This window comes from Artemia sp. Qi Xiang Cuo, chromosome 7 (assembly GCF_049724085.1).
Source record: "Artemia sp. Qi Xiang Cuo chromosome 7, ASM4972408v1, whole genome shotgun sequence".
Classification (NCBI taxonomy): Eukaryota; Metazoa; Arthropoda; class Branchiopoda; order Anostraca; family Artemiidae; genus Artemia; species Artemia sp. Qi Xiang Cuo.
Window position 1 is genome coordinate 8,158,676 of NC_142800.1, and position 20,223 is coordinate 8,178,898.

Here is a 20,223-nt window from a genome sequence, read left to right on the forward strand (position 1 = left end):
ATGTCATCCTGACACTAAAATTTGGCTGTTAAAAAATATGTGGTTTTTACTCTTAAACTAGCTTTATTGAAAGGCCAGGCCCAAGTTAAGATGAAAAACTAAATTTATTGAAAGTTTTCAACAGTTGTAGTTTATAGGTAAAACCCTACTCTACCTATATCCCCACCTCTTGACTCGTACCACCCTGTTACTATAATGTGGTTTTCAAGAACCATGTTTTTTTTACCTTTAACCTAGCCTTATCAAAACACAAGGCCAATATTCAGATGAAAAAAAAACAACAAATTTCATGCAAGCAGCATGTAAAGGAAATTTCTATGAAATGTTTTACTAAGAAATTTTGGTGTAAATTGATAGCTTATGAAGTTTTGAATCGTCCTAGTTCATAAGTAAAACCTTCCAAGTATATAATTCATAGAAAATTACAAGAAAAGAGTGATATACGTTTACAAGATGTTGCGACTCAGAAAACAGTCTTTGGACAAACAGTATATATGAAAACCCCATTAAAATTAAAAGTTGGACCCTTTGATTTGATGAATTATGATGCCATTCCCTACGAAGTGCAACTTTAGCGGGGATAATCATCCTAGTGGCAGAGTTGGGAACTAAAGTTTCTGTTATAAACTACTTACCAAAAAGAGATTTCAGATTCTAAATATAATTTGCTGTCAGAATTAGCTACCAAAAAAGAAAGTGGAGGTTCTGCTTAGGATTGGGGGTCATGAACTACTGAAGCTATTTCTACTGAGGGTAAACACAAATTATGGTTTTTCTGTGGCTTAAGTCCTCTTCTAATTTAAGGACTATGATTTAATTTTTTTCTTGTATATACAGACTCTATTTTAGCACCGCATTATCACCAGTGAGGCGCAAAAAGTACAAAGGGAAAAATTAAGAAAAGAGACACATGCCAAGCAAAAAATTGATTTTTCTTCTTTTACAGTTAACATGAAAGTGAGCCATGCATTTTAAGCTTCTGGTACTTAGAATGTTTATGTTCTCTTATCTTACGTCAATTTTTTACTTTAAGGGAGAAATTCAAATGATTTTCAATATAATCGACATTGAAAAAATATACTTTTTATTAGTTTGTCAAGCCCTTGGGATAGTTAAAGATCCTGAATGAGAGAACATTCGTTGTTTCCCAGAAGTGGGAACCCTAGCAGTGCTTTTCTGCCGTATCCCTTGAGAGTGTTTTGATTCCAATTAGGGTTAAACCAAGCCATCAACCTTAGCTTTTTGATAATAATTTTTTTATAGTTTCCTATCTAATGTTGGTCTTTTACCGATTGTGAGGAAAATAAAATGATTTTCAAAATGATCGAAAATAGGAAAAGACATCTTCTAATCAATTAGTCATATCACCAGGGTAATAATTCTTCCTGATTTAAGAAATATTAATTATTTCTTATGTTTGGGCCACTGGTGCAGTTGTTAGCACCAAACAAATGAGTAAAATGAAAAAAAAATCCTGGTTTTCAGGTAATTTTGAAACTGAAATATGTTTGGACCTTTAAAAATATTGACGAAGTTATTTTTTTATATTTTATTTTAAATTCTGTTGAATACTCCTTAAAAGTATCTGGCATGATTTGAATCTTATTACTGTTGTAATAAAGAATTGTAAGCACAACATGTTTAATAAACAATTGGAAAAAAAAAAATCAAAATTTAGTTTTTAAAAGAAAAATAAAAAATAAATAAAGACAGAGAGGATTAGGAATAGTGTAATAATAATTCAAATTTAAAACATGCAAAATTCACTATAAATGAATAAAAAAAATGCAAATATTGCTAACATCTCATTACAGGAAAAGCCCACCTGAGACATCTTATGTCTTAGTTGATTTAAAGCTTCCGTCTTTTTACCCTAGCAGATGATTACAATTTAGGGGTGACTCGCTTCTCACTTAGCATTATATGGTTGATCAGAAAGAGCGATCTCTAATAATTCATGATCCTTCATCCGCAGAGAATATCCTAGCCATATTATCTTTTCTCTCATTATAGCCCTTGGAGGCAAGATAGAACTGTGTCGTATTTTTTTTTTTTTTTTTTTTTTTTTTTTTTTTTTTTTTTTTTTAGATCCTACAGCTTGAAATGCATTACATCAACTCCCACACTAAAAGAATCTACATAATAATTTTCAGGAAAAATCCTACCATGCTTGACTATTTTCACCAATATATGTTATCATCTGCTTTTCCTGGTTTATTGAAATATTTTGCTGTTCTTCAAACTGCAAAAACAAATGGGCAGGGGCTATTCTAAAGTTAGCTTAATCATGCCGTCCACCCTCCTGACTAATAACACTACCCATGGAAACTTATCTATGCATTTGATCGGCCATCTTTTTGCTTAACATAGTTTGTTCACGAATTAACTAATTAGCCCTAGACCTGAAAATATATGAAGTACCTGAGTTAAACTTAAACCATAAAGATTTTACCACAAACTTCAGAAGGGCTAACTTCCTTTATGTTTTTGAGGTCTTTTAAGCTTTGCTTAATACAAAACAGTTCTAAAAATAAAAATTTCACAGTTTATTTTAAGCAATCTTTCTTTTTATCGTAATTTTTGTTGGTTTTGTTTGTGTTTTACAATAAAAGCCACGCCGTTCAAGATTCACCAAAAAAACAGCAACCGATATTTCTACTTTTTAAAGGCTTATAGGAAATGTGAAGTAAACATATAACACAAGTCACATTTGTAGTCTTTTATGTGCTTTGTTTATAAGTTGGTTTGCTGAGCTTTTGTTGATCTTATAACAAGTAATAATTAAAAAAACTTTTTCCACAAAGCAAGTTTTTCAAAGAAAAGTAAAGAGCTTCATTAAGCCTTCATTAAATGAGAGAAATATAGTCAAATAATCTTCCAAGCGTAAAATTACCAAAAATAACCATAAAAATGTATGAAACTCAAAACGAACAGAAATTACAATAAATGACCGAGTCATGCTCAAAACGAGCAAAAATAAACATGAGTAGGACTGACATTGTAATTGGCATGATGATTTGCACTTTACTGAAATTAAACACACAAAAGAGGTTTTTTCAACTGAAAGTAAGGAGCAACATTAAAACTTTAAATAAACAAAAATTGTTACGTATACGAGGGGGGTTGCCCCCTCCTCAACACCTCTCTCTTCACGGTAAAGTATTTCGACATTTAAAAAAAACTTACTTTTCAGGAGTCGTTTTTAAAGAACTGGGACAAAATTTAAATTTTAGCGTAAAGAGCAAAGTGTTGAGGAGGGGGAACCCCATGTATACGTAATGGTTTCTGTTCGTATTAAGCTTTAAAATTGCTCCTTACTTTCAGTTGAAAAAATTGTTTTACTATATGTAATTTCTGATCCTTTTTTAAATAACACCAGGAAATCTGGCTCCACCTCCACGAAGAAACACCCTCCCCACGAAAATATCCTCTTAAGAATTCAATCCTGGTGAAAATTTAACCCGGAAAATTACCCTTAACACCTCTACGCGTAAAATTGAGTCAGTTAAGAGAAAGCAAGACATATAAAGAAATTTCGTGCAGGCACTCTGACAAATTCCCCCAGCATACAATTTCCCCTTAAAACGTCACCTCCTGTAACATTCCCTCCCCATGGAAAGTTTTCCTAGTGCAACAGCCTCCCCCCAGCAAAAATTCGTCCTTCCATCCTCACCCGAAAAATTCATGCATGCTTTCCAATAAAAATATTATATGTAAACAATGGGAAAATATTATAACTTAAACACCTTTTCCTAGGGTGTTGGGGGGGGGGGGGGTCATGTAATCTCCAAAGACATAATTACTAGGCCTTTCAACTATGCTGAAAAAATATCAATCTCATAATTTTGATCGGACGATTTTGGGAAAAAAATGGCATGGGAGCAGGCATAGTTGCCTTCAAATTTTTTTGGTCACTTCAAAAGGGCACTAGAACTTTTAATTTCCGTTAGAACAAGACATCTCTCAATTATCTAGGACCACTGGGTCAATACGATCACCTCTGGGAAAAAAAAATAAAGACGCATCCGTGATCTTTTTTCTGGCAAAAGGTACAAAATTCCACATTTTTAAAGATAAGAGCTTAAACAGGTAAGTTTTTTGATACGCTGAATCTGATGGTGTAATTTTCATTAAGATTCAATGAATCTTAGGGGTTGTTTCCCCTTTTTTCAAAAGTTAGGCAAACTTTCTAAGGCTCGTAAACTTTGATGGGTGAGATTAAACTTGATAAAACCTATATATTTAAAATCAGCATAAAACTTTAGTTTTTTTTATATATCTATTGCTATAAAAATTCTGATTTTAGAGTTTTAGATACTATTGAGTCAGATCACTCCTTCTTTACAGTTCGTTACCACCAACTGTTTGAAAAAAAAGACCGTGGATTGTCAGTTTGAGATACATACAGACATTCTTTTAAGTTTATGTATTTTATTTTCAGTAAAGTGCAAATTATGTTCTGGTCGTGAGAAGGGAAGGTTTTTTTTGTCCTGCTCATGTTATTTTGCTCGTTTTGAGTTTGACTTGATCAGTTATTGTATTTCTATTCGTTTTGAGTTTCATGTATTTATTGACGGTGATTTTTGGTAGTTTTATGGGTACTCCTGTATTAAACGCACTCTTTTATATGCCGCTAGTTTGGTTAATGCTAATGAAATAAAATAAAACAGAATGAATTAAGCTAAAGTTTGACTTTCTCACAACTCTTTTTTCTAAACAATAAAAACTTTAGCTTAAAGAGTGAGGTGTTAAAGAGGGCAGAGTTCCGTTAACATATAAAAGCGGGGGTTGGATTGGCGGCCGCTCCCCAACAGTACCTCTTATTACCTGGGCGGGACCCGGTTCGCGCGCGTGACTAGGACTGGTTAAATCGAGATAACGAGGGTTTTTTTTAATATACAATCTGACCGGTTTTGTACAGTTTATAACTTATTATTGCTTGACTAACTGTTAGCTGATCTTTTGAGGAGTTAAAGATGGGGGGGTTGCCGCCTCCCAAACCCCCCACTTTTGAAGATTCTTGTGTTAAGGCTTTTAATTCCTGAATACTCAAATCAAATGCCCAATAAGATTTTTATCAGCCGCCCCAGGCCCCATGCTATCAAAGCAGTGGAGACTTACCTGTAACCTGAAGGCCGACTGTGATATTCTTCTGGAGACGCCTGTTGAGCCGAAGGATTTAATAGATCGGATTTAAAAAAGAAACTGAGTTTCTTTTTTAAACTTTAAATTCAATATATAAAAAAAATTCTCTGACGGTGAATCGAACTCGGATCTTCCGCCTGACAGTCAGGAATAGCGACCACTTTACCACAGAGACATTACATTATTTTTATTCTGTGCGATGTATTTTTGACGCAAGCAAATCCCCACAAAACTTGATATTTGGTTTTTGGAAAACAAGGAAGGAGTGATCGGATTGAGCTGAAATTTTAAGGATAAGCTCCCAGGCCCCAGGAAACCTTGTCCTCTAGATTTCATCTCGATCAGACAACGTTAAAGGGGGGCTATGGCAGGGAAAATTAACATGGGCTCTTACAGGAAAACGAGGTTTTTCGTAAATGTAAATTCGGGGGATAATTTTTTCGGTCTGAAAACATCAAAAGGCCCTAACAGGTTGAATTCCGCTTCGAATGAGTCCTCATTCACCCTGATCCGTTGCCAACTGTGTCCTGCAGGCGTGGCTGATAAAAAAGAGAAGAGAAATGAACTTTAAGTGGCTATATTTGGTTTTTGGAAAACAGGGAAGGAGTGATCGGATTGAGCTGAAATTTCGGGGATAAGCTCCCGGGCCCTAGGAAAGCTTAACCGCTAAATTTCAGCCCCATCGGACAACGTTAAAAGGGGGCTGTGGTTGGAGGGTCGAAACTTCCGGCCCACTTTTACCCATGAATATAAAGTCGGAGGGGGGTAAAATTTTGCACGTTTCTTAGTTGGAGCTTGGGCTACAAAATGCGATCACCGCTGTCTCTCTGAAACCGCTAAGACCGGAAATCGCTTAACATTGTGGTGGGTCGCCTCTTTATAGAGGCACAAGTGTGCCTCCTTGATTATATAAAAAAAAAAACTTTTTTTTAACTGAAAGTAAGGAACGACGTTAAAACTTAAAACGAACAGAAATTATTCCATACATGAAAGGGGCTGTTCCCTCCTCAATGCCTCGCTCTTTACGCTAAAGTTTGACTTTCTCACAACTCTATTTTTTTTTAACAATAAAAAACTTTCGCGTAAAGAGCGTGGCGGTGAGGAGGGGACAGCCCCTTTCATATACGGAATAATTTCTGTTCGTTTTAAGTTTTAATGTCGATCCTTACTTTCAGTTAAAAAAACTTTTTTTTATTTAATTTTTGAACGTTTTTGAATTAATACAGGATTTGATTTTGGCTCACTGTACATGAATAATCAAAACAAAATTTCCATATTAATTTTACTTTTATTTGGTTAAATTGCTATCTCGAAACTTGTTTTATTTTATTTACGAACTTTTTTATTAGTATTAAATATACGTAACTTACGAATTAACTTACGTAACGAACTTCTATATTCATATATTTTTAATACGTATATTGGGGGGTTTGCCCCCGAGGCATTACCTCGCTCTATAAGCTAAAGTTATAATTTTGTTCCAATTCTTTGAAAATGACTTCTTAATCCCAAAGGCCGTTAATTCGAATAAATAACTATTATGAAAGTATTAAAAAATCTTTGGCTTGAAGAGCGCGGTAGTGACTAGCAGGTGAAAAAAGTAGCGTAATAAAAATTTTTTGTTTGTGTCAAGTTTTGACGTTGCTCCTTACTTTCAGTTGGAAAACTTGTTTTTTTATTTAATTTTTTATCTTTTTTTTAATAATGCTAGGAAATTCTTCGCCCCCTTCATAGCAATGTCCCTTCCCCAATGAAAACTTCCTTCATGGAAAGATCCTGCAATATAACCCCCTACCCCCCCCCCAACCTACCAAAAAAATCCCCCCTGAAAACGTCTGTATACTTCCCAATAACGAATACTATATGTCAACATTGGGTAAAGTTCACAACTTTCAGCCGTTCCCCCCGGGGACTTCGGGGGATTAAGTCATCCTAAAAGACATAGTTATAATATTTTCGACCATGCTGATCAAAATGGCTGTCTCAAAATTTTGATTGGGTGACTTTGAGAAAAAAATGAGCGTAGGAGGGGGCCAAGTTGCCCTCCAATTTTTTTTATCACTTAGAAAGGGCACTAAAACTGTCAATTTCTTTTTAGATGAGCCCGCTCAATCTGATGGCGCTATTTTCATTAAAATTTTTTTACTTCAAGGGGGTCTTTTCCCTTTTCTTCGAATATCCGACAAATTTTCTCAGGCTCGTAGCTTTTGATGGGTAGGCCTAGTTGCCCTCCATTTTTTTGGTCACTTAAAAAGGGTACTAGAACTTTAAATTTCCGTTCCGATGAGCCCTTCCACGATATTCTAGGACCAATGAGTCGTTACGATCACCCCTGGGAAAAGAAAAAAAAAACAAAAAAACAAATAAACACGCATCCGTGATCTTTCTTTTGGCAAAAATGCAAAATTCCACATTTTTGTAAATAGGTGCTTGAAACATCTACAGTAGGGTTCTCTGATACGCTGAATATGATGGTGTAATTTTATTAAGGTTCTATAAGTTTTAGGGGGTCTCTCCCTATTTTTTCTAAATAGGGCCAAATTTTCTCAGGCGCGTAACTTTTGTTGGGCAAATTTAAACTTGATGAAACTTATATATTTAAAATCAGCATTAAAATATGATTCTTTTGATGCATCTATTGGTATCAAAATTCCGTTTTTTAGAGTTTCGGTTACCATTGAGCCGGGTCGCTCCTTGCTATCATTTATCTCCTTGCTCCTTGCTTACATTTTATCAGTAGTAGAGGAATAATGGAATATAGTTAAACTCTTATTGCACAATTTCATCAAATTCTTATTCCACAAGACTTGTTTTGATCTTAAAGCTCATGATGTGAAATTGTAAAAATGTTGGAAATTTTTATTTCAAATGTATTGAACTCAATTGAAAATGGTTTAAATTAATGGGGTGATCTAGTTGGGGCCTAGAACCCGTGTTCACATTGTGAAAAAGTATAAAAATTAGACCAAATTTGATTTCCAAGGACCTGTTTTCATTTTGAATGTAGGGATGGAAAATATTCAAAATGTGCAATATTTGATGTTAAAATTATGTAAAATGAACTGAAAATATGTAAATTGAATGAATGAGATATGTGGGGCAGAATCGGCAATTACTGTACTACTACAGTAACACCAAGCTATCTGACGCCAACACAGCTACGCACGTTCCTCCACAATCCCAATCTATTCAAAACCTTCGTCCTTACATCCTCCCAGGATGTTCTCATATCCCTTAAATCGTTCTTTTTGAAGTCCTCCAAGTTCACCTGCGGATGACCTGCTTTCCTTTTAGTCCTTGACGGTTGGCCCAAAAGGACAATTTTTGGCAATATGTCATCCTTCATATCAGCACAGAAAGAAAATGTAAGAAAAGAGACATATCTCGTACAAAAACTATATTCCTTTTAATACAATTAACTCAAGAGCAAGCCATGAATGATTGGCATTTAATAATTGTGATTATTATTTTTTTGTTTAGTGTCTATGTTTCACTGACTATGAGGAAATCAAGAATGATTTTCAAAATGATCGAAAAAAAAAGCTTCGAAATAACTTGTCAAAACCTTGGGATAGTTATTGTTCCTGATTTAAGAAACACTAATTGCTTCCCTGGTTTGGGCTACTGCTTCAGCAATTATGTAAAAAAAAAATTAATTCTTGGATATCAGAATGGAAGGAAAGGAGATCTGTTTTATGCCAGTAGTGATATTCATTGTTTTTCATGATCCGGAAGAGTCTCAAGTTTAAGATTTTCTTACAGGTAAATTCAATGAAGAACCTTTAGCTTCAAAGTTCAACCATTTTGAACGGTCTTAAACACATTTTTGAAAAAAAAATTCTTGATAAATTTTTATGATAGCCACTATGCCTGAATAAATTTAGATAAAAAAATTTCTCTGTAAGTATTCGTTTTTACTTTTTTTGGAATTTTGGCCGCTATGTGCTGTCTTCAAAAACTTGAAAGGAACAGTCGTTTAATAAAAGGCATAGGCTTTTGGCAGAGTATTATTTACCATGTGATATATCGGATATAAAATATAATTATTTTGAGACAGAGAATGTGTATCCTACATTGCTTATAGATTGACTAATAGGTTTAAAGTTTAAGAGTCTATAGTTTTATTAATAACCATTCTTTATTTCTATATGAGAATGTGGTACACACCCTGAGGACCTTACACACACCGAGGAACAAATAAAAATTACAACTGAGGATTCATTTGTTACAACAACTGAAAATAAAACAGAAACAGCTTCAGAAACTACAGAGATGGCTACCACTAAAGCAAGTGCCGAAGTAACAAATAAACCTGTAAAGGGTGCATGTAATGAAGTAGATGGTCCTTACACATTCACCGTACCTTATTTAATGCTGGATTATACAACTAATTGCACAATGTTTTATAAGTTTCAAGAGGGCAAAATGATGCTGCAGGTATTTTGAACATTCATATTTTGAGCTGAAACTTTGTCTGGATTTTATTTTGATTTTTTGCTATATTATGAAAAATCATGTAACATGTAGTATGTTTAGCATATGTAGCAATTCACAATACAGGTAAGCTGTGTCTGAAAGCCACCAACGTTTCACTTTCTTATTCTTGTTCTGTCATGGTGATAAACCTGAGTAAATATGGATTTTAATTTCTTAAATATTTTCCCGGAGATAATTTAAAATAAACGATTACCATGATTGATAAGACCGACTTATATCTAATCTTAACTGCGTTTTTTGTTTGTTGTCTATCTGTTTTTGTTTGAAAATCTTCCATTTTAAAATAATTGCTCTGCCTTTTGGCCCCATAAACTATTAAATATATAGGATCCTTGTGACTTTATGAAAACCAATTTTGATCCATTTGCTATATTCATAAAATTTAGAAAGTACTATTTTTAATTTGATTATTTTACTACTATTAAAAATAGTTGCATCTATTGCCTTGAAGTTTTTCTTTTTCACAAGAATGTAAAAGTTTTCACCAATCTATTGTCGTATTAACTATATGAATGACCCTATATATAAGATCTTTTTTATTTCAAGAAATACTTTTACCAGGATTTTTTTTTATTCTTTAAAATTTGAAACTCTTATTATATTTTATTTATTTTTCCTTTGACTATTTATCTTATTAATTTCTTTGGCTTTACCAGGATTGCCATTCCCAATTTTTAAGTTCCTGCTAGTAAACACGGTATTTAAACAAAATATTTCCGTTTTAAATTCGTTTTCGTTTCATTGGTATAAGATTCACCAAGGTTTTATCTTACTCTCTGAAATGTAAATATATTTACCAAACCACTGTCTTTTTTAAACTATATTGACTACCTGATATTTAATATCTTAAAACTCCGTTGGAGTTCTCCATGTAGTCTTATGAACCTTACCAAAATTCAAGCTCTTTACCAATTTATTTTATTTTTTATCATCTCGACCAGATTTTCCTAAGGCTGCCTCTATGGATTCCAAACGGTCCCTAGAATCCGTCAGGTAGTTCTTAAAAAATTAAATTCCACTTCAGGGTGTCTGAACAGCGTCAGGGAATCCACAGAACATTAAAAATAAAACTAAATTATTTTAGCACACTTTCATTAATATGAAGGTTAAAAGGAATAAGAATAGACATATCAATGGTCATTTTTACGGCCAAAGTACAGTATAAACACACAAATGTGTGTAATTCTAGCATTAGCATGAATCACAAGGAGTGAGGCAGGCTGATACATTAACACAGCAGAGTAGATTCTAACACCAGCTTGTCTTATCGAGCATTCCAAGATAACTTTTCCGACAAGCCTGATTACTTATCGTAAGTGTTTCACTAAGATGTAAATGACGTCAGAGGTTATTTGGATTACCGGTCTGGGTTAAAAAAAAAGACTGAAAAATATGTAAGAAGAAAGAGAAAGTAAAATTGAGATGTGACACACCTTCAGGGGTGCGTAAATAAGCTAATATCACATTAGAGCACTCGTGACTAGTGTTGTTATACACCTATTTGCCTATAGCGTTTCAGCTGACAAGTTGCTGAATAATAATGTGTTGTTATCTTTAAAGGATTAAACCCAAAGAACTTAACACACAGTCAAATAAGTTGGATAAAGGATGCTCGGACCCCATTTGCAAAATCGGTTCCATCTAATCTACAGTTTAGGGTTGTCTAATACATAATGTGAAGTGGCCGGTGTTTACTCCCCCGGGAAAATATCCCCCTCTAAAAATACCCCCCCCCGCGAAAAATCCCCCCGGAAGATACCCCCGCAGAAAATACCCCCTCCACCCACAAAAAATAGCCCCCGTGGAAAATAAGGTTTTTCGAATTTTAGAATTTTATTTGAGTTTTATTTTTAAATTTCCGTAGGGGGTTGGAATTTTGGTACCTGTGTATTATGTGCCACTCACTCAAGTTTACGCTGTGTAAAATTTGAGAACACACCGGTTTTTTTTATAGTTTCTTCGTTACTTTAGAAATAAATTTGCGCTATAGATTTGCATATTAGGATGGAGGGGTAAGCATAACGGGTCTGCATGCAAGATGTGTTTGGTACAATTATTCTGCATATTAGATAGACAGACAAATCTACCAAAGTGAAATTTATGCAACCTGGGTCTAAACAAGCCGAATCGTTGGGTCAAGCATGTTGGCCCGACACTAAGATATTTGCATCGGTTAGCAAGCGACCATTTCAAATGCAAGATAATGTGGGTCACTAGTATTGCTGCAATCAGGATGTAATACACTCACTGAGATATTTCATAGCTCCATCGAGAATTCCCTCCTCCGACCCCCACCCCACCATAAAAAATCCCCCCCCCCCTGAAAACGTCTCTATACTTTCCAATAATCAATACTATATGTAAAAAATAGGCAAAGTTCATAACTTGCCCTTCCCAGGGAACTGTGGGGGATTAAGTCATCCTAAAAGAGATATTTATTGAATTTTCGACTATGCTGAACAAAATGGCTCTCTTAAAATTTTGATTCGGTGACCTCGGGAAAAAAATTGGCGTGGGAGGGGCCAAGCTGCCCTCCAATTTTTGTTATCACTTAGAAAGGGCACTAAAACTTTTAGTTTCCGTTCAAATAAGCCCGCTCAATCTGATGGCACTATTTTCATTAAAATTATATGACTTCAAGGGGGTCTTTTCCCTTTTCTCCGAAAATCTGACAAATTTTTTCAGGTTCGTAGCATTTCATGGGTAAAATTACCACAAATCACCACAAATAAATGAATTGAGCCGAAAACCAACATAAATAACTATAAATAACCTATTCAAACTCAAAATAGCAACAATTAGCATGAGTAGGGCTGACAACCCCCACGCATCGTCAAGACCAGAAAGTAATTTGCACTTTACTGAAAACAAAATACATTTTAAATGTTTTCACTTTTTTGACTTCAACAAATAAAGAAGTATTAAGACTATAAGGAATAGATATCACAATATGTATATCAAACTGACAAGACATGTTTTTTTTTTAAGTAAAGTGCAAATTATTTTCTGGTCTGAAAAAGACATGGGTGTTGTCAGCCATACTCCTTTTACGTTTTGGTCGTTTTGAGTTTGACTAGGCTATCTATTATAATTTCTGTTAGTTTTGGGTTTCATTTATTTGTTAATGGTAATTTGTGGTAAATTTTACACTTGGAAGATATGAAAAACAAACTCGTAGAATTTGACAACACTTTTGTCCGTAAAAACTTAAAAAATTTAGAATGTGTTGGTTCTCAAAGCCAACTATCTTTTCAAAGGATAGCCAAACCTTCTTGAACTTTTTGGTGCCATATTTTTTAGCTTAATATTGACGATTGTTTGCCTAAATTGTTTTTCTTCTTCAATTTTTTTTAATTTTGCACCCATTCTTGCCAAAAATTGCGAAAAATAATATGGGAGTCTTTTCAACACAGGTTGATTTGTGTTGTTTTTCTAAGTTTTTAAGACATTTCTGGTGTGTAAATTCCCCTTTTTCTCGTTACTTAGCACTTTTCAACGAAACTATAAAAAAAACTCAAATAAAAGTTTCAAATTTAGAAACCTTATTTTCCACAGGGGGGGGGTATCTTCCAAGAGGGTATTTTCCAAGGAGGAGGTATTTTCCAAGGGGGCTGATTTCCGAAGGAGGGGGAGGGGATTTTTCATGGGGGAGGGCATTTGGGGGGGTTAAACACCCCCCCCCCCTTATTCACTATATTCCTTTATGCTATTTTACTGTGTTCATGGCCGTATATTTGGCTTTAAAATACACTTATTTGTCTATCTATCTAACTTGCAGAATAATTGTACAAAAAACATTTTCCAGGCCGACCCGTTATGCTTACCCCCCCCCCCCTAATGTGCAAATATATAGCGCAAATTTATTTCTAAAGTAACTAAGAAACTAACAAAAAAAAACGGTGTGTTCTCGAATTTTACACAGCGTAAACTTGGATGAGTGGCGCATAATACACAAGTACCAAAACTACATCACCCTACAGAAATTAAAAAAAATAAAACTCAAATAAAATTCTCAAATTTGGAAACCTTTATTTTCCACACTTTTTTTTGGAGGGGGGGGGGGTATTTTCCACGGTGGCGTATTTTCTGGGGGGGTATTTTCCGCGGGGGATTTTCTTGGGGGTATTTTCCGGGGGGGGGGGGGGTATTTGCCGTCGGGAGAATTTTCCACGGGGGGTATTTTTCGGGGGGGGGGGGGGGTGTTTTCCAGATAGGTATTTTCATCGGGGGGGGGGGTTCCAGGGGGGTATATTTTGTGGGGGGTATTTTTCGCGGGAGAGCTGTTTCCGGGGGACGTGTTTTCTGGGGGGGGGGGGGTATTTTCTGCAGGATGTATTTTCAGGAGGGGTACTTTCCAGAGGGTATTCGCTTGGGGGGGGGGGGGTATTTGCCTAGAACCGCATGTAATAGATTTTCCTGGTCTAGGATGAAGAAAGTGTAATTTCTTATATTGTTATGTAGATAATGCACTGTTGTTGTGGAAGAATATTTGGGTAAAAATGGAATATAGAATTGGGAAAAAACTGGATATTTTTCTTAAGAATATAAAAGATTTTATAAGAACCAAGATTTCTTATATACAAACATACGATTATACAATTTTGTTAAATATAAAAAATAACCAGGATCGATATTTCTAAAGAAAAATAAGGAGTTAAATACAAACAAAGAGAATTAAAAATAAAAGTTATAAAGTAAAATATATTTATAAATAAAAAATACATTTATAGATAAAAAATAAAAGTAGTACTGAAGCATATAATGGCCACAAATCACTATCAATTAATAAATAAAACACTAAACAAACAAAAATTACAATAAGTAACCATGTCAAAATTTAAACAAGGACATACTACCAAAATCAGAAGTACGCCTAACGTTTCCCGTGCCTTCTAAATACCAGAACGTCATTTTCACAAGGTACTGATGAGAAAGGTTAACATGACAATGAATAAAAAACCTTTTTGATGTAGAAACGATACCCTTGTCTAATATCATTTTTGTTGCTACTAATGGTGCATCGAAAATGGAAGGACGACACCGAAGCGGATATACTGTATTAGTCATATTGAATGTATTATTGGTTCATTCGTTCATTCAACTAAATCACTTGGTCAAACTAAAAGTGAGCGTTAGCATGAATTAAATAAAAAAAACAAGTTTTTCAACTCAAAGCAAGGTGCAACATCAAAACTTAAAACAAAGAAAAATTATTTTGTATATAAGGGAAGTTTCCCCCTCCTTAATACCTCGCTCTTTACACAAAAATTTGCAGTGCTTTTATAAGAGCTTCTTATTGTTCTAATTTATGTCCCTTGCGTCTCAAGAGTCGGTCTTAAAGAATTGGGACAAAACTCAAACTTTAAGGAAAAGAGCATGGTGTTGAAGAAGGTGTAATCACCTTTACATGCGTAAGTAAATATAAAAAAATTTTTTTAACAGAAAGTAAGGAGCAACATTAAAACCTTAAAATGAACAGAAATTATTCCGTATATGAAAGGAGCTATCCCTCCCTCAACACCCCGCTCTTTACGCTGAAGTTTGACTTTCTCAAAACTCTGCTTTAAAAAGCAATAATTACGGAATTTCATATACGGAATAATTTCTGTTCGTTTAAGGTTTTAATGTCACTTCTTACTTTCAGTTAAAAAAGCTTGTTTTTTTATTTAATTTCTGGATATTTTTGAATTAATGCAGGTTTTGAATTTGGCTCACCGTACAAAAACCATTAAAACAAGACTTGCACATTACTTCTACTTTTCTTAAACTAATAATAACCTTATAATAACCTAAGTTTGTTTTTTATTCCAGTTATTTAAGAATGACGCCTGAATCACAAAGGCTGTTCAATTACGATAATAACCTCTGTTAAAAGTTAAAAAAGAAACCTTAGCGTAAAAGTGACCTATTGCCATTGGGGAGAGGCAACCCATCTCATATACGTAACATTTTCTGTTCGTTTTAAGTTTTAATGATGCTTCTTACTTTCAATTGAAAAAACTTGTTTTTCATTTAATTGCTGATCGTTTTTTAAATAATGTCGGGAAAACTGGGACCCCCTCCATGGAAAATTCTTTTCCCCCATGAGAAGTTTCTCCATGGAAAATTTTATCCCAAGTAACAAATTAGTGATATTTGAAGACCTAATTTTCTAAGGCATAGTAACGAAATGGCCAAAGAGGTTGAAACTATTTTTATGAAAATAAAAGTTACAAGTTAAGCAACTCTCAAATGATTGAAATGAATGAAAGAAAAAATCTTTAAAAGATCTACGTAATAATTTATGTTCGCTTAAAGATTTAATGATATCCCTTACTTTCAGTTGTAGAAACCTGGTTTTTATTTATTTAATAATAACCACAAGCATAAGACATATAATATCTTTGGTTTATTATCATATAAAAACATAGTTATGAAGCTGGTTAAGGTAAACTTCAATGCTAAGATTAACTGGAAAATAACACAAATTAATTATTGCTTATATCGGCTGTTATTTATCAAAATTCGAACTTTAGCGTAAAGAGCGAGGTATTGACGAGGGGGCAAACTTCCTCATATACGTAATATGAGAGGGTTCACCCTCTCGTCAATAGCTTGCTCTTAAGCTTGAATTTGTTCAATTTCTATAAGAATTACCCTTGAATCACAAAGGCCGTTAAATTAGAATAAATAGCTCTTTTGAAATTACTAAAAATAATTTATCGTAAAGATCGAGGAATTGACGAGGGGAAGAACCCCCTCATATACGTCATAATTTCTATTTGTTTTAAGTTTTAATGTTCCTTATTACTTTAAGTTGAAAAAAACTTTTTTTTACTTAATTTTGATTGTTTTTATACAATGCCAGGATATCTGGCTGCATTTCGATGGAAAAATCCCACTCCCCACGGTAATATCCTTCAGACAATCCAATTCCGATGAAAACACCTCGGACAATTACCCTTAACATCTCCAAGCGTAAAATTGAGATAGAAAAGAGAAAGATAAGAAACTATAAGATAAGAGAGAGATAAGAGAAAGAAAGATAAGTAAGAGAAAGATAACAACAAAGATAAGAAAAGAGAAAGATAAACAACAGATATATAAAAATAATTTTGTGTAGGAATTATGGGGAATTCCCTCATTGTAAAATTTTTTTTGAAAAATTCACCCTTGGATACTTCTCTCCCCAAGAAAAAATCACCCTGTGTAGCCCCCCCCTTCTTTGAAAATTTGTTCTCCTTTTCTTCCCCCAATAGCAAATACTAAGCGTAAACAACAGGCCAATTTCATAACTTAAGAACTTTTCACATGGGGCTGTGGGGGGTCAATTTATAACATAATACATAGTTATTAGGCCTTTCAACTATGAATAACAAAATGGCTATCAAAGTTTTGATCAGACGATTTTGGGTAAAAGGGGTGGGAGAGGGGTTGCCTAGTTGCCCTCCAATCTTTTTGGTCACTTAAAAAAGACTCTAAAGCTTGTAGTTACCGTTCAAACGAGCCCTCTTCAATATTCTATGACACCGGGTCGATAAGATCATCCCTGGTGAAAACAAAACAAATAAATAATTTCGCATCCTTGATCTTTCTTCAGGCAAAATATAGAAAATTTCACTTTTTTACAAATAGAAAGTTGAAACCTCTACAATCAGGTTCTCTGATATGCTGAATCTGTTGGTGTGATTTTAATTAAGATTTGCTGACTTTTCAGTGTGTTTTGTCGCTTTTTCCAAAATAAGACAAATTTTCTCAGGCTCAAAGCGTTTGATGGGTAACACTAAACTTAATGAAGTATATTTGGAATCAGCATAATAAGTCAATTTTCTACATATCTATTTGTATCAAAATTTTAATTTTTAAGTTTTGGTTACTATTGAGCCACGTTGCCCCTTCCTTACAATTCGTTATCACGAACTCTTTTACCATCGAATTGTGTCATTAAAGGATTTAATAAAATAAAAGGAAATGTGTTAAATGAGATACTGTTTGGAAAATAATTAGGCTGTAATTTTCAACATTACTACTTCACGAAGAAGTACGTTGGCTATCTAAAAGCACATTTTTCGAACACTTCTTTTCGCTCTTTCATTTATTACTTTAATTTCTAGAGAATAAAGCCAATGATTTGCGGCAAAATTTTATTATCTGAATTAATGGCATTGCTTATATGACTGGTATATTTGCTAGATTTCAAGAGATCAGTTTTAAACTATAAAGTAATATTTTAAATTAATTCAAAACTAATTGTGAAATGACTGGCTTCATTGAAAAACTTTTGACATGCAAATAAAATTTGGAAGGAATATAATGTTCTGGAATATCTATTTCCTTCAAAAGTGAAAACTAGAGATGAATATTTGTTTGCTTATTGTCAAATTTAACGTTTCTTCATTCAGACTTTATAAAAAGATATTTCTTTGGTTGAATATACCCAACTGGTAGCTGAACCCTTTTGTAAATAGTTAAACTTATTAGAGTAAAATTAGTAGTGAATAGAGCTCAGATGCAATTGAACACATACTCATGCGCAAACACCTTTTTGAATTATACTAAAATTAGGAGCTGATTTACAGTTGCTAATCACAAACTTCTAACCAGACTAAAATACACTGACAATATTACATCCGGTTCATACAAGTCAAGAGTTTCTTTAATTTTTCTTCAACAAAAGATAACACTTCAGTAGATTCTTCTTCAACAGAGTGGTTTATTGAAATTTCTTTTGTTACCTCAATTCTATTATAGTATGTGGGCTGAAAGCGTATGGGGACCACTGATCTAGACCATCGAATGGATAATTTTGTTATAATCAAATGGTAAGACGTTTAGCAAGTTTTTTTTTCTTATGTATAATTAATCAAAATAATTTTTCTTAAAAGCATTATTTACGAAAAGAAGTAAAGATATAATTATAATCAAAGACGAAGAGCAATACGTTTATGCAATAATCTAAACTTAAAATCATCAGAAATCAAAACTAAAACGAATAGAGCCAAAACAAAAAGAAATTATGATTAATATTTAAATTAGCATTACAAAAGGTAAAAATTACCACAATATAAAGTGCGAATAGCGTCTTTTCAAAAAAACAGCTTACCGTTAAAATAACCCCAATTATCAAACAGACATACACTATTTATGTTAAATTCTTCTGTTCTTCATACTTAGTCTGCAAATCACTTCCTTTAGTCAGGATTTAAATTTACAATTACACCTAAAAGAGAGCCTTATCACAATGTATAAACATTAACATGTCTATGAAATTTCGAAATTCTTGACATCAGTTCTTATATAATTATAGTTAGTAAAAATTTCAAAATTTACTGAGGGTGATTTTTTTGAGTCCGAAGAAAAATGTTTTAAATTCTATTTCAATTTAAGGTCAGTTGGTAATAATTGGTGAGTGTCGTGAACTAGTAAAATATTTTTCAGTTTAAGTATTCACTTATTTCTTGGTTCAAGTTGGTCATGATCCAATCTTCATTGGGCGACTTTGTGAGCAGTGGGACTATTTAAGATCCGGCGACAGCCCACCCCATCCAAATCTCGATCCAGACACTTTTTTTTTAATTTGTAATACAGGGAAATTAACATTGGATTGCTGGTTATGTTATGTTGATGGTTATGTTGTTTGTTGATGTTGGTTATGTTATGTTATGTTGATGGTGTTTGATAGTTATGTTATGTTGATGTTTTATGATGGTTATGTTGTTTGATGTTTGATGGTTATGTGATTTGATGTTATGTTATGTTATGTTGTTTATTGGTTATATTGTTTGTTTGTAATGAGTGTTATGTTATGTTGATGTTGTTTGTTGGTTATGTTATGCTGATGTTGTTTGATGGTTATGTTGTTTGATATTTGTTGCCTATGTTATGTTGAGGGTTATGTGATTTGATGGGTATGTTATGTTATGTCGATGTTGTTTCTTGGTTGTGTTTTGTTGATGTTTAATGGTTATATGATTTGATGTTATGTTATGTTATGTTGATTGTTGGTTATCTGGTTTGTTGCTTTTGAGGGCTATTTTATGTTGTGTTGTTAGTTGGTTATGTTGTTTGTTCATTATGAGTGTTATGTTATGTTAATGTTGTTTGTTGGTTATGTTACATTGGTGTTGTTTGATGTTGTTTCATTTTTGTTGGTTATGTAGTGGTTATTTTATGTTATTATGTTATGTTGATGTTGTTTGATGGATATGTAATGTTCGATGTTTGTTGGTTATGTGATTTAATGTTATGTTATGTTATGCTGATGTTGTTTGTTGGTTATGTTGATTGTTGATGTTTGATGGTTATATGATTTGATGTTATGTTATGTTATGTTGTTTGTTGGTTATGCTGTTTGTTGGTTATCTTGTTATGTTGATGTTGTTTGACGGTTCTTTGTTTTGTTGATGGTCATGTCTTTTGTTTTGTTTGCAGGACATATTTGAAATAAATGGTGATACTAGCCGAATTCCCGCGTTGTTTCTAGGCAAATTCATGTCTAGACACATTCGCAGGTGTTTCAAGTCCCATGCAATGTCTTTCTAGACAAAAACATGCCTCCTATGCATGTCCAAACATAGATCCCAAGAAGCTTGAACTACCCCG

The 20,223-nt window shown here is 33.6% G+C and overlaps 1 protein-coding gene across 2 annotated transcripts in view; it reads left to right on the top strand.

The window, feature by feature from the left end:
* The window catches only part of LOC148949911 (uncharacterized), a 49,043-nt gene that overhangs the window by 16,023 nt on the left and 12,797 nt on the right, over positions 1-20,223 (top strand). For both annotated transcript variants that reach the window (XR_016141947.1, XM_089091367.1), the window contains exon 4: positions 9,299-9,582. Coding sequence is in view for 1 of the 2 variants with exons in the window: in XM_089091367.1 (XP_088947493.1) it covers positions 9,299-9,582 (284 nt within the window). In the remaining variant the exon portion in view is untranslated. The remainder of the gene's footprint in view (positions 1-9,298; positions 9,583-20,223) is intronic.